We start from the raw sequence: 25057 nt of genomic DNA on the forward strand, positions 1-25057 counted from the left end.
TCTGCCGTGCCTGCAGCCATCGATCTGTATTCAGACTCTGTACTCGATCGTGCCATTGCCTTTTGTTTTCTGTTGCTCCAGGACACTAAATTGTGCCCAATATAAACACAATATCCAGAGACAGATCGTCTCTCATCTGGATCCCCTGCCCAATCTGCGTCTGTATAAGTGATGACTGCATGTCCTCTATGCAGATTATCGTTCTTGCGATAAACAAGTCCGTCTCCTATAGTTCCTTTTAAATAGCGTAGAATGCGCTTCACAGCTTCCATATGGCCCTCCGTTGGAGCATGCATAAACTGGGATACCTGATTGACAGCATAAAATATCAAGTCTGGTAAAGGTCAAGTACTGTAACATCCCCACGAGACTTCTATACGTTGTAGGGTTGACACAAAGATGACCATCTTCAGAGCTCAGCCTTTGATGTAATACACTAGGAGTGCTGACTGGTTTGCAATTCGTCATCCCGGCTCTTTCCAGAAGGTCAAGAGTGTATTTTTGTTGCATGAGTGTCAATGTGTCTTGTTGTCTGTCAACTTCCACACCAAGAAAGTACCGCAAATCTCCTAAATCTTTCATCTTGAAAGTTTTCATTAAAAACTGTTTCACGTCTTGCACATGACTATCTGACCTCCCAGTGATCACAATGTCATCAACATATATAAGAAGTATAACAATGTCCGCCTTTTGGTAAATAAAGAGTGAGTGATCCAGAGAGCATCTTCTAAAACCATAACTCTGAATCTGCATAGAGAAACTTTCAAACCAGGAACGAGACACCTGTTTCAACCCATACAGAGATTTCCTTAGTTTGCACACCCAGGCAATAGGATCCTTCTCGGCATAACCAGGTGGTTGCTCCATATACACTTCTTCCTTTAAAGTTTCATGCAAAAATGCATTTTTAACATCCATCTGGCTAAGGCTCCAACCTTGATCGACTGCTAGGGATATGATGATACGAATAGTACCCATTTTGACTACGGGACTAAAAGTTTCGTCGTAGTCTTCACCATATTGTTGTGTGAATCCTCGAGCAACAAGTCGCGCCTTATATCTGTCAATACTTCCTTCAGGCTTATATTTTATTTTATAAACCCATTTTGAACCAACTACATTCTTTCCTTCTGGCCGAGGGACTATTTCCCAAGTCTGGCATTCATGAAGAGCTTTCATTTCTTCATTCATAGCTTCAGTCCAATGACGGGATTGAAGAGCTTGAGACATAAACAACTGGAAATCAAGGGAGAAGGTCTCATAACTCACCCACCGTTGAATAGGATGCTTAATGCGTGACGGCCTTTGAGCCGAATCATTGGCGATGCTTTCCTCCACATTCCTCGGCTCTGTATTTTTTGTCCCGTCTAGTGTATATCTGTCCAAAGAAACGTTCTACGGGGGGTGGCTCAACTGGAGATAATTCACCATGCATTTGTGAGTCATTCAACTCCCTACTCGAGCCGAAGGAAGGACAATTTGTTTGACATGTTTCTCCTGTATTAGCAAAAAGATCTGCGCTCCTCCATGGATCATATACTTCTAATTCTCGAGGTGGCAACACGGCAGAGTCATTGACCTGAAAATTTTGTTCATCAAAAACAACATTTCTGGAGGTCCTAATACGTTTTGTAGTAGGGTCATAGCATCGATAACCTTTGTATTCATCTGCATACCCAACAAATCTGCACTTGACAGCCTTGTCCTGAAACTTATTTCGCAGAGATGAATCAATATGTACATAACATACACAACCAAAAACACGCAGTTCATCGTAAGAGGAATGTTGCCCAAATAAAGTATAATAGGGAGATTTCCGATCCAAGAGTGCCATAGGAAGACGATTTATGATATGAACAGATATGTGAAAAACTTTTGTCCAGAGACTAACAGGCATATTGCTATCATGTAACATGCTCATCGCGCTCTCGACAATGTGCCTGTGTTTCCTCTCCGCAACTCCATTTTGTTAAGAAGTATGAGGGCAAGAAACCTGTCGGCTTATTCCTTTATCCCGAAGAAAGGCAATAAACTCGTTCGACGAATACTCTCCTCCACCATCACATTGTAAATGCACAATATCACAAGCAAACTTTGTTTTGACCATCGAATGGAATTCCTGAAATATTTGAAAAACATCATGCTTGTATTTTAAGAAATATATCCAAGTATAACGGAAATAGAAATCAATAAAGACAACATAGTAACGACTGCCAGAAAGAGAAGGAATAGGTGTGGGTCCCCAAACATCGGAACAAATAATCTCAAATGGCTTTGAAGCGCTTTTATTTATAATATGAAAAGGAAGAACATGGCTTTTGCAGAGTTCGCATGAAGAACATTTATTATTATTATCAAAAAATGAACTTAAACTAGACTCTGGAAGGAGACCATCAGATACAAGATTTTCAACGAAACCTCGACTACAATGTCCCAAACGACTATGCCAAATATCTGGCTTATTACAATGAGATGAATTAAAAACTTCCAATGAAGGAAAAAACAAAGACTCTGAAGGCGAAGACACTGAAAAATGCTTGGACAACTTCAACTGGAGGATTGGGACTGAGGGCGAAGACACTGGAGGAATCTCCTTGAAGACGTACATGTTTCCTTGTCGCTCCCCCTTAGCGAACGTCTCCTTCGTTCGTAGATCCTTAACATAAACAGAAGAGGGAGTAAATTCGACGGAAGAATTCATATCGTCGACAAGTTTAGCTACAGAAACAATGTTCTTTTTAATATTAGGAGCAAGAAGGACATTTGACAAATGAAGTGAGGACTTTGACATAGGGATATGTGCATTGCCAGTATGACTAATGGAGTGATAAGTTCCATCTCCCGTAACTATACTACCTTTTTCAAAATAAGGCAATAAGTGAGATAACTTACCCGCATTACCTGTAACATGTGTGGCGGCACCTGAATCAACATACCATTCGCCTTGTTCATTTTGCTTGATCGTCATCTGTGACAATGCTGATAACAAAAGTTGTTGCACATCTGTGGATGGCACTTTTGTGTCCATAGCAGTAGTTGATTTATTCTCAATTTTGTTTAGTTTTCCTCTATTCTGTAGATTGAACCAACAATCAGCTTTCACATGTCCTCTTTTGTTACATAAGAAACAAGTGGGCACTCTCCTCTGATTCCCTGTATTAAAAACCCCTGAAATATTAGGTGTAGGCAAAATACTACGTCCTCCCTGCCCGAAACGTCCGCGGCCTCTGCCTCCTTGATGCCCTCCATTCCCTCGTCCAAAACCTACAGAAGTGTCTATGGCCAAAACTGAATGAGGACGAGCTGATTCATTTTTTGTTGCCCTTTGCTTCATAATCATCTCATGTTGGAGAAGTTTTGCTTGGAGGTCGTCAAAAGTGGGCAAGTGAGGAAGGCATGATAAAGCTGTGGTAAACATGTCAAAATCAGGGCCCAATCCATTGAGAAGTTGTTGAACTTTATCTTTATCTGCAATAGCACTTCCAACAACAGCCAATTGATCAGTAATACTCTTCAAGCGGCCTATGTATTCCATGACGGTCATGGAGCCTTTCTTCAAACTTTGAAATTCATTTTTTAAGTACATAACTCGGGCTTCTGATATCTGAGAGTATGTCTGAGACAACTTACTCCTCAGATCTGCCGCAGTGCAATCATCTAAAAGAGTAACTAACACTTCTTGAGAGAGTGTTGACGTAATATAAGCAACCAAAGACTGACCCCGCTTCCTCCAAGCTGTATACTCTGGATTCTTAATAGAAATGGTAATTGTGTCACCCTTCTCATCCTTGGTTTCCTGCAAAATAAGTCGTGGTGGTATAGGAACTAAACCACCCAAATGTTCATCGAGATCCTGACTCCGTATAAAAGGAAGGATTTGCCTCTTCCAGGTCAAAAAATTAGAATGAGTAAGTTTTTCAGTAACGAGCTGACTCAAGAAATTGGGAGAGGGACTGGATGACGAAGAGTAATCCATAGCAGTGAAACGATGAATAAGCAAACAAGATGAATGGGAAGAAATAAACAGATTTGAGATCACTTAATCAATCAGTAAACCTTGAATAAGGCATATACCTGTACTACCAAAAGTGTTGCACAAAGAACACTAAAACAACAATAAAGGAAAGGAAAAACAGGTCTGAAAAACCAGTCGTTGATGTTGAGGAAATCAACACAGACGATGGAATGGAGATAGACAAATACCAGTGAACGAGAGTAACAAAAATGAGTAACAGAAAAGAAAAAAAAAAGGTACCAACTTTCTGAAGATGAGATTTCAGATTTAGAAGATGAGATTTCAGATAAAGAGAAGATGATCACGTTGGGACCTGTCCACGCTGGGGTTGTCGTTCACGATGACGAACCACGATCTACACGGCTGGAACTGTCCACGCTGCGGTTTTTGTTCACGCTGACGAACCACGAGATGATCACGCTGGGTTGTTGTTCATGATGAAGAACCACGATCTGCACGCTGCTCAGGGACTTTTTCAGATCTGTTGTTCACGTTGGAACTTCTTCACGCACAGGATTAACCTAAAGCTCTGATACCATATTAGATTTGTATACAGGAGATAAGGAGAGAGAGAGAGTGAGAAAGAGAGAGAGAGAGAGAGAAATTCACAATGGCTGGGGCGGCACTACAATGCTAGACCTCCAAAACCCTAAACATTATAAAGTAAAAACATATATATATTACAAGAATGCCATTAATGAGATCCTATTTAACATGTGTTTCATATAATATGCGTATGGATCTGGATCCAGATCCATACGCATATGCAAACTGTATTCTAACATCAACATCCAAGAGATATGCTTATACTTTGCAATCCGCATAATGGCAAAAATGGCAATGAATTATTAAAATATTCCACCAAATGGTTAGAAAAAAACAAGTAACTTTTATTATGTAATTGGCATAGGTAGGCTGAATGGTTAAAATATTCTAAATCACAATATCCAATATTACAATAAAATTGTATAGCTCCAATGAAAATGGTCTTTGGATTGGTTTAAGTGATGTTTCACATATCTATGCACTAAAAACAAAACACTGGGTTACCATTCATGGTGGATGTTGGAAAAATATTTTTGCAACTTCCAAGGAATAAAGGGTTGCAATCAACAAAAAAAAAACTGTATCCTTAAGTCTTATAGGTTGTACAACTGTATCCTTAAGTCCTAAGGAGACAAAGATCCAAGTCTGGAGGATGAAGTATGGTCTCTTGACCTGAGCGTGAATATCGAACTGGCTTCAACCCTCGGGCTGCTTCTCAGTAGCGGATGATCGTTTCCTAGTCGAAGCTCATCGGCTAGGGAAGGTCTCGAGGTTGTCTGACAGACCCAACTTCCTTTTTAACTCCGCCTGTGTATAACTGTTTAGTTATACACTGTCGGTCCCAAGCCCGGATAAAGGAGGAGGGTTGCGGTAGGCTAGTGACAACCAGCATAAAAACTTAGTCATACCTTATGAATATGAACCAATATGAGAATTTCGTTGGGGCGTTCCCTACTGAGCGACGCGCTGTACTCTATAGGCCTGGAGGCAGTGATAAATGGGCAAGGGCTGCTAGGTCATCGCCCGGAAGCGACGCATCACACCGACGCCCGGGTGTGGTGTCAAATAGGCAAGGGTTCCCTTACTTTGTTGGATGGGTGGGGGTAAAGAAGTTAGTCCAAGACCATAAAATTAGGTTAGCCACTTGGAACATAGGGTCTTTAACTGGTAAGTTGGTAGAGTTAGTAGATGTTATGTGTAGGAGAAAGATTGATATTTTATGTCTACAAGAGACCAAATGGGTAGGTGAGAAAGCAAAAGTGATAGAACCTTGGGGATATAAGATTTGGTATACAGGAATAAATAGAAATAGAAATGGAGTAAGGATTGTTATGAGTCGTGAGTTTATAGATAATATAGTTGAGGTCCGTAGGAAGGGTGATATGATTTTACTTATTGAATTAGTATTAGGTACGAATATTATTAATATTATTAGTGTTTATGCACCTCAAGTAGGTTTAGATGATTCCATTAAGCGTCAATTTTGAGAAGATTTAGATGAAGTAGTACAAGGGATATCTTATGGAGAAAAGCTTTTCATCGGCAGTGACCTTAATGGACATGTAGGCATTAGTAGGGATGGATTTGAGAGTATTCATGGAGGCTATGGTATAGGAGAAAGAAACGAAAGTGGAGAAAGGATTTTAGATTTTGGTTTGTCCTATGATATGATCTTAGCAAACACTTGGTTTAGGAAGAGGGAGTCTCACCTAGTAACATTTAAAAGTGGGGTTAATACGAGTCAGATAAATTTTTTCCTACTTAGAAAGAGAGATAGGGGTTGTTGCATCGATTGTAAGGTTATACCGAGAGAAAGTGTAGCTACACAACATAGAGTCTTAATTTTAGATCTTAGAATTAGGCAATGCCGCAAAAGGGATAGACATAGGATAGATCCTAGAATTAAGTGGTGGGCACTGAAAGGAGCTAAACAAGGTATGTTTGTAGAGCAGGTAGTTAAGGAAGTTGATTGGTGTCTCGAGGAGGATTCAGAATCAATGTGGAATAAGATAGCGAGTGGCATGAGAAAGGTGGCTAAGAAGGTATTGGGTGAGTCTAAAGGCGGTGCACCGCTAGGTAAGGATACATTATGGTGGAACGAGGATGTCAAATTAGCTATTAAGGTTAAAAGAGAGTATTATAGAAATCAGCTTCTGACCTGGAGTTAAAGCTATATCTACTCGGATGGTCACAAATATTGTTCTTTCAAAATTTTCTGGAGAACCACTTCCTAATCCTACAGTTTACCCTAGCATTGTTGGAGCCCATCAATATGCCACCATCACTCGACCTGACATAAGTTATGCGGCTAACAAAGTTTGTCAATTTATGCATTTTCCCATGCATGAGCATTGGAGTGTCATTAAGAGAACTCCTAAATATTTGAAAAATATTATTGCATATGGTTTGAACATCAGCAAGAATAATTCTCTTCAAATTTCTGCATACTCAGATGTAGACTGGGTTGGGTGCCCAGATGACATGTAATCAACCTTAGGTTATGCAATTTTTCATGGGGACAATCTAGTGTCATGGTGTTCACAAAAACAATGAACAATTTCTTGTTCGAGCACTGAATCAAAGTATAAGGTGCTTGATGGGGAAGCTTCAGAAGTTGTTTGGCTCACTACCTTGTTACATGAGCTTGGCATCTCTAATCCTCCAAAACCTACTTTATGGTGCAATTTGGCTCACTACCAACATATCTTGGTACTAACCTTGTATTTCATGCTCACACTAAACACATTGAAATCGACTTTCATTTTGTTCAAGAGCTTGTTCAACAAAATTTTCTCTCTATTCAATTCATCTCCACCAATGATCAAGTTGTCGATATTTTTATGAAACCATAGCCTTCCATGAAATTCTTGTTCAAAGACGAGCTTCACGTCATTGATGGGACGCTCAGCTTGCAGGGGATGTTGGAGCTAATGGATATGAGCCAGATCAAGATCCAACTCATAAGCAGGACCCAACCTCTCAAGGCAATCCAGAACAAATGTTGGAAATTTATCAAGAAGGAAATCGTCCAGCTCAAAAGATATAGACAAAAGAGCAACAGACTATTGTGTGTCCAGATCAAAGAACAAAGGTGAAAGGGTGTCTACCTATTGTGTACTCCTACGATAAAGGAAAAAACTCTATGAAAGTGGAAGGATATAAATCTCTTGTAACCATCACTGTAAAATATTTTTTAAGTCTCTAATGGAGGTACAACACTCACGAGAAAAGAAAGTGAGCGTCTTTGAGATCATGGACGTAGGTTTACCCAAACTGAACCACGTTATATCTGTGTTCAATTTTTTTTTCTTTGCTGGTTCAAATATCTTGATAGTTGCACTAATTGCCTGTCTACCATCTTCCTCTTTCAGAAGCTAGGGCCCACACAAGTCTTGACAATCTCACGATAGTTATGGAAACCAATCTAGAAAACAGATCCATGAAGGCCAAAATCAGTACACACAAAAGAATAGTTCCATAGGCCTCACAAAATAACTGATCTACTACACTTTAAAAACCTTAATATTCATCTCTAGCCAAATGTATCATCAAATTGAAAGAAGCAACCATCCCCAACAATTAAGCTTCTTACAGTGCTTGATCATAAATTATCTGAAGAGGAAGTTTCCAATTTCATATTTGATTTAGGATGACATAGACCCTTCCAATGCTACATGAAAAGGCATAAAAGAATATCTGTTTGAAGTCTGCAAATGAAACAATGAATAATCATCTATCTCTTTCAAAGCCTATATTTACCTCTAACGAAATGTAGTTAAAACTTCAAACAGATCACTTTGAGTTTTGCATGAGACAATGGATAATCACCAACCTCATTGCTAATGAAATGTGATCCCAAACCACATTAAATGCTTGCAACACCTTAGTTGCTCATATCCTATTCCAAACCCTCTACAGTTGGATGGTTGATGTAGGATATATGCCTTCTCACCAAGCCCACTGGAATTGCTCTAGACTGCACACTAACATATTCTTAAGCACGCTGTATAGAAGGCAGCATCTTTGAGTATATTGTTCTAAGTAGTTAAAGGCACTCTAAGGTGATAGGCTTGTGCATAAGTAGACTAGGTGGCTTAGGCGTGATTTAACTACTAAAATATTGTTGCATAGTACAGCATATTCTATGATTAGAAAAGTATCCAGTTAACAGTGAACCATTACATTTTCCCAAAGAGAAAGAAAAGGTATTTATAAAAATTCAGGTGACAAAAAGTCACCAGCAAACATCAATCAAATACATGGTACAATGCAAATTCTTCAACAGCGCCATATTTATGCTATAATACAATATACTAAGTACTATTACTATTTACTATGATTCAAATGATATCTGCAAGTTTTAGAGGAAATCCTCCAACTTTCAACTGGAAATTGCACTTTCTACCGAAACCGATGGGAGAAATGTCCCTTAAGTGAACAGGAGTAAAATGACTCAAGTAGCGAATCATCTCAAGATCTTCTTCAATACTCTAGACGAAATATTGGGGAGCATCCATGTGTCCTTGACAGATATAATCAACTAATAAATACTGAAGAAAATAGTGTTAGAAGGTCAGAACGAACACATAGACCTCCAAGTAGGTTTGTCTCATACAAATCCTTCTTACCAAACTACAAGGCATGTCTTCTAGCCATTCATTTCTATCATGAACCATCAAACTATAACGAAGCCAAAAATATAAACGAATGGGTTGAAGCCATGAACCTTGAATTAGATGCATTACACAAGGCTCACACTTGGGCAATTCAACATCTTCCTATCGGAAGGAAGACAATAGGGTGTAGATGGGTATTTAAAATTAAAACAAAAAGTGACGGAACTCTTGAGAGATATAAAGCAAGACTTGTTGCAAAAGAATATTCTCAAGAATATGATATAGATTACGAGGAGACCTTTGCCCCAGTAGCTCGTATGACTACAGTTAGAACTCTAGTTACTATAGCATCCATTCGAAAATGGCCGATATATCAATTAGATGTTAAAAATGCATTCTTGAATGAAAACTTAAACGAAGAAGTATATATGGATCCTCCCCCTGGTCTGTCTATTGAAAAATGCATGGTTCTTCCAGTGGCGGAGCCAGAAGTTTTTTGTTGGGTGGGCAGACTTCGAGTGGTGATCATCGACCTCTGTCGGTGGCGCAGTGGAACGAAGCTTCCATGGTGGTGAAGATCATACATCGAGATCGAAAGCCTGTTTCGGTAGTTGAGCCACCTCCTTCTCGGTGGTGATCCAGCAGCAAGCCGAAGGTCTTCCAACTGAGGTGCCTCCTCAGCTCTCTCTTGAAGGGGACGGTCCTCGCCACAGCATCGAGGCAGAGCAACTCTGTATCGCAGGGAGGCGTGATCTCCACTCCTGCACGACCCTGCTCTGATCTTCTTCGACAAGCATTCGCAAGGAAAGAATGCAACCTCCAAATCGTGGGGAATGAAGAAGAAGACCCGAGTTGTATCATATTTCGACTCGGTTTCTAATTCTAGGGTGGGCGACCGCCCACCCAAGCCCACCCCTGGCTCCGCCACTGGGTTCTTCGTCTTCTAAAAGCTCTATAAGAGCTTAAACAAGCCTCCAAAGTATGGTATGATCGGTTCAGTGGTACGATATTAAAACTTGGATTTAAATCTTGTTACACTGACACTGTTCTTTTTGTGAGATCTACAGGTACCTCATTGATCATTCTTCTTTTGTATGTTGATGATATGATCATAGGAAATGATCAAAAGAAATTTGAAGATATTAAAATTTTGCTTAAAAAATCCTTTGATATGACTGATCATGGCTTTTTGAGATACTTTTTAAGAACTAAAGTAGCCTAGTGACTAAGAGGATACATTTTATCTCAAATCAAGTTTGCAGCTGATATTGTTGAGCGTTCGGAAATCACTGACACAAAACATGTTGATACTCTTGAAGTAATAAATGCGAAAATGCGAGCTGAAGATGGAGTATTATTAGACGATTCAACCCCTTATCGACAACTTATTGGATCGTTGATGTACTTGTCCGTTACAAGGCCAGATATTGTGCATGTCGTATATTCTGCAAGTCAATTTCAACATGTGCCCACAACCGTCCACATGAGTACCGTATTAAGAATAGTTTGATACATCAAGAAAACCATATCTAAAGGACTATTCTTATCATCTTTCTCATCCTTAAGTCTTATTGCTTATACTGATTCTAACTGGAGAGAAGATCCCAATAATCGTCACTCCACTATTGGTTTTTGTGTGTTTTTAGGTGATTCTCTTATTTCTTGGTAATGCAAAAAACAACAAATATTGCCTTTATCTTCTACGAAAGCTAAGTACAGGGCAATGGCTACCACAACCACTGAAGTTGTGTGGATAAGAGCATTACTTTCTGATATGGGTGTTGATGTCTCAGAATCTTCAAAGCTATGTTGTGATAATAAAAGTGTCATTTATATAACCAGCAATTACACATTTCACGAGCAAACAAAACACATTGAGATGGTTTGTCACTATATTCGCGAAGAATATTTGAAGGGAACTATTACATTGTCATATGTCTAGTCTGAATTTTAGATTGCAGACTTCTTCACCAAAGCCCTTCCATTGCCATAATATTTGTATCTTCTTAGCAAACTTTTGATGATTTCCCCATAAGTTTGAGGAGTGTTAAAATTGTATTCAAATACCCTAAGGGTATTTCTATAATTTTTGTTATTTCTTATTTCTGTAATTTCTGTTTTCTTTTTAGGTTTTTAGACTTTTAATAAAAGGCATTTCCATCAGTCATAATATGATTGTTGGAATATGACTGTTGGGTGGCAGTCCAACTAGACGTTGGATATGACCGTTGGAAGGCAGTCCTATAAGTTGGACTACCTTCCATTAGCTTGAATGAAGCTCTATAAATAGAGCCTCACTCCCTTGCTAATTGTAATGCTCTTAGAAGCATTAATGGGCTTCTATATTAGTGATTTCTCTTTTATAGCCTTCATGCCTCTTTTACTATTTGGTATTTTATCTCTTTTGAGATTGTAATTGGTCCATTAGTGACTAACCTTTAGTGAGTTTATTAAAGCCCTTTGTTGCCATTGTGTTGGTTTCACTATTGTTCCATTACACTTACTAGCCCCTTTAACACTTTGGGGCAGCTACATTGTTTAACATAATAGAAGGTGAAATCATTCATGATTTTAGATGTAAAACTATATTTTTTAACATAATAGAGAAGGTGAAATTAATCATGACTTTAGATGTCAAATTGATAAACAGAAAGAATATGCAACAAGAACATACTCGGTAGTTCTTCCATGGAGGATGCCACACAGGACGAGGCCATCTGCTTGGAAGTCTTTCAATAATAGCTGCACTTGACTGATACCTAGAAGACAGAACAGATCATGTAGGCAAATCTCTATGAACATGGAACAAACTCAAAACACAATTCTCATTATACAAGTAAGCATCAGTGAGATATTCCATGCTTATTGGGGCAACCTTAGCATTTTAAGTCATAACAAACAACTACACCTATCAGTCAAAATATATTCAACCCATAGTTGGCAAACCCGGCGAGTCGACTCGGATCGGACCCCTAATGGGTCAACGATTTAGGTTACCGATCTTAATGCCGTTTATAATTTTTTTATCATTCATTTTATGATTTTAATACACAATTCTTATATAAAGTCACTTGTTATGAAGAATCTAATAGTGTTCAATAAAAAAAGTTAATAATCATGTATAATTATATGTTTTTGTAACTTAGCTTGAAGTTTAGTTATTTCCATGTCTTATTCATGTGCTTACACTATAAAATAGAGTCCTGACTTGTCCGAGTCACCGAGTCAACCGGCTGACTTGCGACTTAAGGATTGGGCAATCCGAGCCAGAGTCACGAGTTTGCCAACTATGATTCAACCTGATAAACATATTTTCAATATCCAAAGGAGCAGAATATTTTCATCCATCACCATCTCAAAGGGATGGAAAACTATAAAAGTGGGTTTCTATGACCATAATATAGTGAATCAACAGCAGTACGCTCATATGTCATACATGTAAGCCTGCCACAGTGTTCCTCAGAAGCCACAACTTTCTAGCTGAAATATCCTCCCAAAATAACAATGCAATGGGTACTTGTGTAACTTAAAAAAAGAAACTCTCTAAAACCAACAGAAAGGATCTTTTTTGTTGGGAGGGGGGCGGGTGGGTGTATCACTGCAGAGTCAACAGTCTCTCTGGAATAATGACAGAACAAAGAGGAGAAGAGAAGGGATCATGGAACAAGCACAATACAAGGAAGTGAAAAGAAGATAAGGGCATTGTAATGTATGACTCATCGTTTTGCATCCCCACTACGGATCAATCATATTTTTACAAACTCACAAATCTACAAACAAAATCAACCCCAATATGCTATGTCACAGGGACTCTCCAACTAGGTGCCGCACCCCGCGTCACACCTGCATCCGCACCCGATGCTGTCAACCTGACCGTGGGTGCAGTCAACGCACCCAGAGTCATTTATGTCCAACTTTTGGACTTTATATATATATATATATATATATAATTTTTTATATGTTTGCCGCACCCCCGCACCCAAGTTTTTTGAAAGCACCTGCACCCGCACCCATGTGACATAGCCAATATGCTAAAGAGAAAGCATCGAATAAACAAGTAATATAGGAGTTAGAAGCTGAAGTTAGTCCATGAAAGGAAAACGAATATCATAAGAATATACATCTAATGATTATGCTAAATCACCTTTTTATCTGGTACTTAACACAAAGCAAATAACTCTTGGTAGATTTTCAATCACCGATAGAGATGCCAACAAAGGAATGATTTCAAACATGGCCAAAAAATTCATCAAATCTACAAACAATCTGGACAAACAAAGTCTTCGTTTATTTATGCACTATCAAAATGTAAAGTAAAAGAAACACAAAATAAACACCTGTCAGATGACCCAGCAATGGGTGCTAAACTTCCAATAGCACTTTTGCCACCAACACCCACATCATTTCTGGAAACATAAGATACTAAGTCAGACAATTATAGAAACACAATTTCAACAGCCCAATTACATAAATCCGTATAAAATTACAAAATTCATGTGATAGAAACAAAAAAACTTAGACATACGGTCCTTTTTGTTGTTGTGGAGCAACAACAATGGCACTTTGTCCTTTTTGTGAGTCCCCGCCATCCTGCAGAGCTGCAAATACAAATGATTACTCCTCCCACAAGGACAATTAACATACCATTCAAGAGAAAATGTGCAAAACCACAAGCCACAGACTTTGTTTGACATATTCTCATATCAAAGGCAGGTCTAGCAGGCAAATCAAAAACCATGAATATTTTTTTTAATTTGCAAAAGAAATTCATGCTTAGAAACAAATAGTTGTTTGGAGGCAAATATTGATTTCTTTTAACTTATTAAAATGGATAAAAATCATAAGATATACCCTCCACCAGATGTGATTGTTGCATCATATATACCTTCACCCAGTAATAATCCCACTCACTAAGAAAAATAATTCTACATGTCAGCTATGTGGAATGAGGATGTGCCAACTAAAAGTGTGTTTTACTTGATAGCAAATATATTCAGAGGTCGCATAAAGTCAAATAAGCTCCCAAACATCAAGTCTAATAGTGCTCCTGTCATCAATATGAATATGAAAGTAATAACAGAATTAAAAGGTGGGAATGGCTTAAAATGCTAATTATACGCCAAGTTGCAGGAACAAAAAGTAACATGCACAAAATTGCAGAAAATTGCACCTGGCCTATCTGCCAAATTTTGGACAAAAACAGAACAAGAATAACATCAGCGAGAGAAAGTTGAGACCATTAGAATAAATTAAAGGAATAAGACTAAAATTAATAAAATTATCAGAATACCTGGAACAGAAACAACTTCAGAAGTAGGAACACCTTGATCCCGTGGGACCATAGTCCCCTGCTCTTCAGATGGCTTAGTTGGCAAGTTCCTCACAGCCCCATACAGAGCATCTAACTTCGGAATCAAGTACACAATGCAATTAAGGCCTAGCATAATTCAAAACCTCAGGAATGCATATTCAAAACAAGATAAAATATCCATTAAAAAAGGTACAAGATAAATATGACCAGTCAAGTTCACACACCATCTCATATACCATAGCAAAGAAATTTGCTTAAACAAAGGTAACTTTTCTAAATAAAACTTATAACTGGGTATTTACAAGATATAGACATAGAAATGAGATAACAAGGATCTACAGAAAGAAGACAATAATCCCCATGGAAGAAGAGAAGCCTAATCAGTGTGATGCCTCTTACAAAAAATAAGTGGTGTATCATGTCAATATATCAACTCAACATGGCAATTATGTATCATGCTACATAACATGGGCACTTCTAGAAGGGTGTTGTACCTGTGTCAACACAGTAATGACATGGGAATGGATACTGGTACCTTGGATCTGACTCGATTCAGACCTGACCCATAACATGTGATGTGGGATCATTTTCATCCATTTTTAAGGCACATAAGAAGCCGTTTTCATCCATTCTGTTGTGGTGTTACACACACATTTTTGCTTGTTTATTTATTTTTATATTTATTTATTTGTCTGTTTGTTTGTATTTATACATTTGTACCCCCATACCCATATTTTAGACGTTTGAATGTATGTGACATAGATATCATGAAATTATTACATATGAAAAGTTGAACCATCAATAGATAAGCAGATTTGTATCTACATGTATCTCAACCAAGTAAGGAAGAAGTTACTGGGAAAATTAGTCAAAGTAGAATAAAGTGAGGATTGGCAACAAGATGTAGCAACCCCAACTACAGGTTTTGTGTGTGTGTGTGGATTCCCCAGTTTCCCTATCAAGAAGGGGGGAAAGGAAAGAATGAAGAAAGAACAGGTTTTATATCCAAAAGTGTCATACAATTCTCCCTGAGTATCAAGCTATCACATCATATTAACCATATGGCTAGGGAACCCAAAGTGAATGTCCTTTTAATGTATAGTAACTACTAGATATAACACCTGAAGAAACAAATTAAGGATGAAAGGCACATGATTCCTTCCAATATTCTAAAGCCAACTAACTCGGTCAAAGACAAAGCTTTAAGTCTCTCGTTCGGATTGATGAAACCAAGGTCATCTACGCTGCCCCTTTTCATTTACTAAATAATCACTAACAAGTTCCATATTTGAAGCACAATAGCATCCAAGATCCTTTCTAGACACGCCGCAATAGAAATTTCTTCACTAAAGCGCAAATGCAAATAGGAAACCTGTCACAAAAGATGAATAAAAAAAACCAAGGTAGAAGAAAGAGAACAATACCTTGTAGTCGATCCGAATCTGCTTGCTGCAAAATCACCACAATTTTCATCAGGGTAGTTAGAAACAGAGAGGAATTCACATAATCACTATTAAGTCAAGAAAACTTCAAACAGTTAAAGTTTCAAAACTTATTCTCTTCGCGGAATCAAAATACTGTTTCACGGAACTGAGGACTCGTCCTGTGAAGTCCTTAAACAGACGGTTCTATACTCCAAAGAAGAAAAACAAGACGAAGAAGAAGAAAACGAGGAACAAACACTCATTGCATATACATTAAAACCCGTGCTTGCCCTGTTTCAGAGAACTGGCATACTGCAATACCCTACTTCGGCCGGTTTGCATGGCGAGCGAGCGGGCTTGAAAATGAGCACCTCAACAGCAACCGCTGCTGTAATTCTGCTGAGAGGGCGTAATTGGGTTCGCGGAGCTCGTTTTCGATAGCAGACAGCGGTAAACCCAATTCAAAACACAATGGGGATGCCATTCTTGTTGTATTCAATTACTATAATCAAGGAAATGGAGATCAGCCGATATCAAGGACTAAGATCAAGGAAAGGAGATAAGTTGATCTTGTTGTATTCGGTTACTAATCAAGGAAATGAGATCAGCTAATATCAAGGGCATACAGTTACTATAATCAAGAAAATGAGATCAGTTGATATCAAAAGCTTACGGTTACTCACATCAAGGAAAGAGGATCGGCTATAATCAAGAAAAATTGACTAACACGTTTCCTTTTATGTTCAAGATAATTTTGTAACATTATATATATATATATATATAGTCTCCTACTTTTTTTTATTAAGAGAGAATAAAAACAAATCTCTCATATTCTCGATTCAACTCTTCTTTCATGCTATCAAAGCACTCAGGTGACATCCCGATATGATGGATAGCGAAAATGAAAGCACATCAAGCCAAAATTCTAAAGAAACAGAGAACCCATTTTTCCTCCATCACTCAGACAACCCTGGTATGTCGCTAGTATCGTAGTCATTAACTGGTGACAACTATACCAAATGGTGACGTGCTATGACTATGGCATTTTCTGCAAAAAATAAGTTTGGATTCGTAGATGGGTCCATCAAAAAACCAATCTCTCACATCAAATCTGTTGATGCCTGAAAACGCTGCAACATGATCCTATCATGGCTCCTTAACTCATTGCATCAAGATTTGTCCTCAAGCGTCATCTACGCTGAAACCGTTGTTGAAGTATGGGTCAAACTCCATGATCGATTCTCTCAATCGAATGACACGCGCATATATCAGATCCAACAAGAGATAATAAACCTCAAGCAAATACAGACTTTTGTGGCAGCTTACTATACAAAAATGAAGGGCCTATGGGATGAGTTGTCTATATACATGACTAGTCTCCCGTGTACATGCAGAGCGATGAAGGTTGTTCATGAGCAACAAAACTTGGAACGACTAATGCAATTTTTAATGAAGATTAAATGAAAGTTATAGTGGCATAAGGCACCAACTGCTCTTGATGACACCATTGTCAAATATATCTAAAGCATTCGCACTGCTAGTGCAGGAAGAAAGACAACTTAATCTTAGGGTCACGACTAACTAAGAACCAATGGCAACAATCATAAATGGATCAAATACTCATATCAACATGGATCTAAGCAGAAATCGATAAAATCGCATTCGTCCAAAATAGGATCATTGCGAAAAGCTCGATCATGTAAAGGCCAAATGTTTTTATCTCCATGACTTCCCAAATCGATCTGGTACACCCTCTAATGCCTGTCAATGGAGTCAAGCTAGCGCTAATTTTATGTCTTTTGTGAAGGCAACAAGTCTTGTCCCGTCCAAATCTCCCAATGACTTATTCAAGAACAACTTCGCTGCAAAAATTTTAGGTAATTCTAAACCAGCACCTACGATCAATCTAACAAGTAATCTTGATACTCCTTTTACAGGTTTCATGTCATCCAAAAATTGGATCATAGACATGGGTGCGACAAACCACATTACAAATTCTTTGTCAAACCTGATGCTTCCAACACCCACCGTTTTTTTCTTTGTTGGATTACCAAACAGATCCTTTACACATGCGACTCACATGGGTAGTGTCCAATTGGCGTCAAACATTCTCCTTTCGAGTGTTCGTTTTGTTCTAGAGTTCAGATTCAATCTTATTTATGTGAGTAAATTAATTCAAGATCTAAAATGTGACGTTTTCGTTTATAATGATCATTGTATTTTTCAGGACAATCTCTCTCGAAGAAAATTGGGATAGGTAAGCGACATGGTGGACTCTATGCTTTTGATATGGGTGACAACCTTTTTTTTTATTAGTTCATATTTTGATTCTAGTATCCGGCACTTGAGGCTTGGACATCTTTCAAATTCTAGATTACAAACTCTCATAAATTGTAATAAATTATGTTGTATTCCTCATAATCATTGTGATATTTGTCATATAGCCAAGCAAACTCGCATTCCTTTTCCTAACGGGTTGATTTCTTCGTCAAAACATTTTCAATTAATCTATTGTGATATGTGGGGCAGATATCAAACCACCTCATTATCCGGATCATAATCCTTCATGACCATAGTAAACGACTACACTAGAACTACATGTGTTTATCTCATGCGGCATAAATGGGAAACCATTGTTCAGATCAAAAAAAAAAATTGCTAGTTGAAAATCAATTCAATAGCAAAATTTTAAGTCTCAGATCTGACAATAGAACTGAATTCTTCTCAAATGACATGCAAATTTTTTTAAAGGAAAAGGGGGTTGAACACCAACATAGTTGCATTGCGACCCCTCGACAAAACAGAGTGGTCGACACAAACATAAAGATTTACTCAATGTTGCGAGAGCTTTGAGATTTCAAGCCTCTTTACCCATTAAGTTTTGGGGAGAATGTGTTCTTATAGCTGCATATATCATTAATCGTATTCCTTCCAAACCTTTAATGGTCAAGACGCCATACGAGTTACTTTATGGGAAGAACCCTGTTTATGATCACTTTCGTGTTTTTGGATGTATGTGTTATACTCACAATATACATTATTCTCATAAATTTGATAATCGAGCATGTAGAGAAATTTTCATAAGCTATCATGCGTATGATTTTGAAAAAAAATCTTTGTTAGTCGGGATGTAAAGTTTTATGTAAATGTATTTCCATTTTAAGATCCTAACATTCCGGATAAAGAAGAAGGTCGCATCCTACCCATATCTATATTCGAGCCTCAACCTTATATGATTCAAGAACCCATTGGTGTTCAAGAAAATAAGATTTATAATCCTGGTCACCATGATCCAAATCTTGAACCTCTCAATCATGGAACCCCTAAACCTACTCAAGTCCATATCCGAAGATTCGAAAGAATCTGTCAACCATCACCACATCTCAAAGACTATAACTGTTACACGGTTGCCCCCATACTACAATCAATTGAAACGAGAGAGACAGTTCGCAATACAGATCATGAGTTATCCCAAGTCATATGCTATGATCATTTTTTAAAACAACATTTTTTTTTCTAAGTGTCATTTCTTAACATTCAGAATCCAAAACCTTTTCTCATGTCATGAAGTTTCAATGTTGGCGTGATGCTATGACTTCAGAGATTAGGGCGTTGGAAGAGAACCATACTTGGTCGATTATAGATCTACTTGTAGACAAACACCTTGTTGGTTATAAATGGGTGTACAAACTTAAACATCACTCTGATGGATCCATTGAGAAGTATAAAGTTTGCCTAATGGCAAAGGGCTACACTCGGATTGAAAGGCTAGATTATAATGAGACATTTGCCCTAGTTGCTAAGTTGGTGAACATACGATGGTTGATAGCTATTGCAACAATAAAGAATTGACATCTATATCAAATAGATATCAACAATACCTTTCTTCACAGAAACCTGTATGAAGAGGTGTGTGAGAAAAATTCAGTTCTATTGTCAGATCTGAGACTTAAAATTTTGCTATTGAATTGATTTTCAACTAGCAAGAAAAAAAATTGATCTGAACAATGGTTTCTCATTTATGCCGCATGAGATAAACCCATGTAGTTCTAGTGTAGTCGTCTACCATGGTCAAGAAGGATTGTGATCCGGATAATGAGGTGGTTTGATATCTACCCTACATATCACAATAGATTAATTGAAAATATTTTGACAAAGAAATCGATCCGCTAGGAAAAGGAATGTGAGTTTGCTTGGCCATATGACAAATATCACAATGATTGTGAAGAACACAACATAATTTATTACAATTTATGAGAATTTGTAATCTAAAATTTGAAAGATGTCCAATCATCAAGTGTCGGATATTAGAATCAAAAGATGAACTAATCAATGAAAGGTTGTCACCCATATCAAACGCATAGAGTCCACCATGTCGCTTACCTACCCCAATTTTCTTCGAGAGAGATGGTCCTGAAAAATACAATAATCATTATAAAAGAAAATGTCACATTTCAGATCTTGAATTAATTTACTCACATTAATAAGATTGAATCTAAATTCTAGAACAAAACGAACACTCGAAAGAATAATGTTTGGCGCCAATTGGACACTACCCATGTGAGTCGCATGTGTAGAGGATCTGTTTGGAAATCCAATAAGGAGAAAAATGGTGGGTGTTGGAAGCATCTGGTGTGACAAAGAATTTGTAATATGGTCTGTCGCACCTGTGTCTATGATCCAATTTTCGGACGATATGAAACCGACAAAAGGAGTATCAAGATAACCTATTAGATTGACCGTAGGTGCTGGTTTAGAATTACCTAAAATTTTTGCAGCGACTATTTGGTTAAGTTGTTCTTGGGTAAGTCGTTGGGAGATTTGGACGGGACAATACTTGTTGCCTTCACAAAAGACACAAAGTTAGCGCTAGCTTGACTCCATTGACAGACATTAGAGGGTGTACCAGATCGATTTGGGAAGTCATGAAGATAAAAACATTTGGCCTTTACATGATCGAGCTTTTCGCAGTGATCCTATTTTGGACGAATGCGATTTTATCGATTTCTGCTTGGATCCATGTTGATATGAGTATTGGATCCATTTATGATTGTTGTCATTGGTTCTTAGTTAGTCGTGACCCTAAGATTAAGTTGTCTTTCTTCCTGCACTAGCAGTGTGAATGCTTTGGATATATTTGACAATGGTATCAATAAGAGCAGTTGGCGTCTTATGCCACTATAACTTTTATTTAATCTTCATTAAAAATTGCATTAGTCGTTCCAAGTTTTGCTGCTTATGAACAACCTTCATCGCTCTGCATGTACACGACAGACTAGTCATGTATATAGACAACTCATCCCATAGGCCCTTCATTTTTGTATAGTCTGGATCTGATATATGTGCAGAGCATTCGATTAAGAGAATCGATCACGGAGTTCGGCCTATACTTCAATAACGGTTTCATCGTAGATGATGCTTGAGAATAAATATGGATTCAATGACTTGAAAAGCCATGATAGGATCATGTTGTTGCAACGTTCCCATCCTGCAACAGATTTGATAGGAGAGATCGGTTTTTTAATGAACTCATCTACGAATCCAAACTTATTTTTTGTAGAGAGTATCATAGTCATAGCACGACACTATTTAGTATAGTTGTCAAGAGTTAATGATTGCGACAATAACGACTAGGGATGGCAGTGGACCGGGGGAAAGCGGGGCCCCGCCCCGCCTCGCCCCGTTTGGACCGGGGATGAAGGGTATGAAACGGGGATGGAGGCGGGGGTGGAGGATAAAATCCATCCCCGCCGCGGAGGCGGGGCGGGGGTGGACGTGCACTTTTCCCCGCCCCGCCCCGTCCCCGCCACGATCCCCGCCTTAATCCCCGCCTAATCCCCGCCCCAACCCCGCCCCGACCACTTTTCCCCGCAATATCCCCGCCCCGCCTCATCCCCGTTTGGACCGGGGATGAAGGGTATGAAACGGGGATGGAGGCGGGGGTGGAGGATAAAATCCATCCCCGCCGCGGAGGCGGGGCGGGGGTGGAGGATAAAATTTTAAGGCGGGGCGGGGGTGGAAACCTTGTCCCCCGCCCCGCCCCACTGCCATCCCTAATAACGACGTGCCACGGTTGTATGAGTGATGGAGGAAAAATAGGCTCTCTATTTCTTCCGAATTTTAGCTTGATGCGCTTTCATTTTCGCTATCCATTATATCGAAATGAATCGAGAATACGAGAGATTAATTTTTATTCTCTTAATTGAAAAAAAAAAAGTAAGAGATAGATAGATATATAATGTTACAAAATTATCTTGAACAAAAGTGCTAGTCTATTTTTCTTTATTAGAGCCGATCCTCTCTCCTTGACGTGAGTAACACTATGCCCTTGATACTGTATGACCTTTATATCAGCTGATCTCATTTTCTTTATTATAGTAACGGAATACAACAAGATCAGCTTATGTTCTTTCCTTGATCTTAATCCTTGATATCGGCTGATCTCCATTTCCTTGATTATAGTAATTTAATTGAATACTGCAGCAATGGCAGGATAAGGATCAAAGGATAAATGTAAATGTACATGGCAAGCAATATTTCCTTCTTTTAAGCTGAGAAGGCGTAATTGGGTTAGGGGAGCTCGTTTTAGATAGAAGACAGCGATAACCCCAATTCAAAACACAATGGGGATCGATTGTTTTTTCGATTCGACGGACTGAACAAGCGAGGAATCGAGAAGTAGGGTTTGTGAAGAAATGAAAAAGAAAAGGGATGGTAGTAGTAGTAGTAGGGCATATGTATATATATTACCTTTTGGGGTCTGGGGGGATGGGTTGGGAGCGGAGGGAGGAGAAGAGGTCGAGGGAGCGTTTGAGGGATTTGAGGCTGAGCTTCTTCAGGGACTGCGGCTCCACTGCCTCCATCGAAGACGATGCCGCCATCGTCGCTCCCGGCATCTCCTTCCTTCTTTCTCCCTCTTCTGCTTTGCTTCCCCTCGATTGAGAAAGAGCTCTCTCTCTCTCTCTCTGGACCGACCTAAGATTGTAAGTTGCCGGGTCGAGGGTGGGTTTAAAGGTGTGTCACAAGGACACGGATACGAATTACAACTGCGTACGAGTCCGGGTAGCAAGTTTTCAAATTTTCCCTAGGGCACGAACACGAAACTTTTATGTTGTTTAATTTATTAAGAATGTATTTTTTTAAGGATAGTCGAAGATAAAAAAAAAACTCATGTCCCACCGGTTGGTCCTACCCACCTGAGAGTGCGCCAACTTTGTGGCAAGGGTTCGCCTCTCGTGGGGTTCGAACTCGTGACGTCCCATCAACTGGGTGACATTCACAAGTTGCCCCTATTCGATGAGCCGAGCCCCTGTAGAAAATTGATTAAGAATTAATTTGGTATTTTAATATGTAAAATCTATTTACTATTGAAACGCTATTCAAATTCTTAAATTTGTTTTTTTTTCTAGGACGAATAACCTTTGCCGAAGCGAGGAAAACCCCCAGGTGAGGGTTGGTGCGTACTGGGTACCTAACCCGACTGGAAGCCGAATTTCAAGTGTGGGCATAAAAAGTATCGACCTAAATAATTACTTGGATCAACCCAAACCCGACCCAAGTAATATGTGGAACCAGTGTGACAAATATCGCGAGATTTATGAAAATCTCGCGATAATATCGTGAGAAATTGCCTGAAAAAACATAAATACCGTGATTTAAACGTGATATTTATGTTTTAAACAGCTATTTATCACGAAAAAAATCATGTATTTTATTTTTAAATATTGTTTATTAATATTTTCTTATAAAAAATATTTTTTATATTTTTTAATTAATTTTTTTATTGCCAAGATTTTGCCAAAAATGCGAGATTTATGGATTTTTTTCAATTTCTCGCAAGTTTTTGAAAAACGAGAAATTGCCGATCAAAACGTTTGTCACTATGCGTGGAACTGGGTTTGTGTTTGGATTTTTTTGGGTACCTGACCCGACCTGGCTTTTTTGTTGGGAATTGTGTTTTTTGTATTTTAAGTAAAGGTAAACTTTTGAAATTATATGGATCCCAGTTTAGAATTTCATTTTAGTGACACCACAAAACCTAAACCCAAGTCTCGACATTTTGTTATTTGGGCAGGTTCGGATATATCCTGATGGGTCGAGTACCGGACCCATTGATGCCAGAATCCATATGGCTGCGATCCATGCTCCATATAAATGAGGTTTAAATTAAAATTTTGATCATAATAAAAAATATAAACCAGTGAAGACAAAAAATTAGATATACGCTTAAAATAATATGCTTATTTAAAAAAAAACATATGAAAAAATAATTATCTAAACCAAATTCAATGACCATATGTTAATGATTTTCTTGTACACTTGGACTGTTTGACAACTTACTAATAAAAGAATGGATACCCATTTTTTTAATATCTTTAAATTATTAAATGCTATATTTTGGTAAAATTGGTATCGCGCTATTTGGAAAAACGAAAAATATAGAGAGTTACCTAATTACGTGGTAAGTAATTAAGGAAAAAATATATAAGATTTGGACTGACCCAATTGATTAATTAAGATCCATTTCAAACCTAACTCATCTGTCAACCTGAAACTACATCGGGCTTGATTTAATTTAATTGCGAAGTTGTGTTATCTTGGTAAAAATCAAATATGGATCAAAAGTCTAACCATTTAAGTCCTTTAATATCGAATTCCAAATTTGAGATTAAAATAGTTGAATCCGAATCCAAAATGGGAGTGATAATAATGTATCCAGGATAAATGAAAGGAAAACAAGCTATTTACATGCAAAAATGCAACCGGATTGGTTTCTGACACAATTTCAGATCAGACTTAAAATATTGATCCGAACCCAACCAAATCCTAAAGTAATATGATTGAACAGACCCGAATCCAATCCGATTGCACATTTGAATCTTACTTAAAGGATCCAAATTCGAATATAACTTGCCGTACTTGGATTGGATATTTGACCACATCCAATCCATTTACGGCCCTAATTGGGTTGGATCCTTGTCAGTTCGACAATGGTTTGAGAGAAAAACTAATTTTAGCATAATGGGTTTGAATACTTAATTTCGAAGCAAATGGTTACTTACATGTGTATGATATCTTTTTATCCATTCAGGCGTGTTTGACTCGCGGGACGCGCCTGTGCAGGGACGGTGTTTGCTAAGCAGGG

The 25057-nt window shown here is 38.3% G+C and overlaps 1 protein-coding gene and 1 pseudogene across 1 annotated transcript in view; one reads left to right on the plus strand and one right to left on the minus strand.

The window, feature by feature from the left end:
- The window catches only part of LOC149820763 (protein pleiotropic regulatory locus 1-like), a 36400-nt gene extending 13528 nt beyond the window's left edge, over positions 1-22872 (minus strand). Inside the window, exons 1-6 of the mRNA XM_089983364.1 lie at positions 22663-22872; positions 15913-15937; positions 14468-14582; positions 13703-13775; positions 13515-13583; positions 11852-11936 (exon numbers count right to left, since the gene is read on the minus strand). Coding sequence (XP_089839490.1) covers positions 11852-11936; positions 13515-13583; positions 13703-13775; positions 14468-14582; positions 15913-15937; positions 22663-22808 — 513 coding nt within the window. The 5' untranslated portion in view covers positions 22809-22872. The remainder of the gene's footprint in view (positions 1-11851; positions 11937-13514; positions 13584-13702; positions 13776-14467; positions 14583-15912; positions 15938-22662) is intronic.
- LOC149820764 (small nucleolar RNA U3) lies at positions 5144-5347 on the plus strand (annotated as a pseudogene).
- Positions 22873-25057: the final 2185 nt, after the last annotated feature.

This window comes from Nuphar pumila, chromosome 12 (genome assembly GCF_984573655.1).
Source record: "Nuphar pumila chromosome 12, dmNupPumi1.hap1.1, whole genome shotgun sequence".
NCBI lineage: Eukaryota > Viridiplantae > Streptophyta > Magnoliopsida > Nymphaeales > Nymphaeaceae > Nuphar > Nuphar pumila.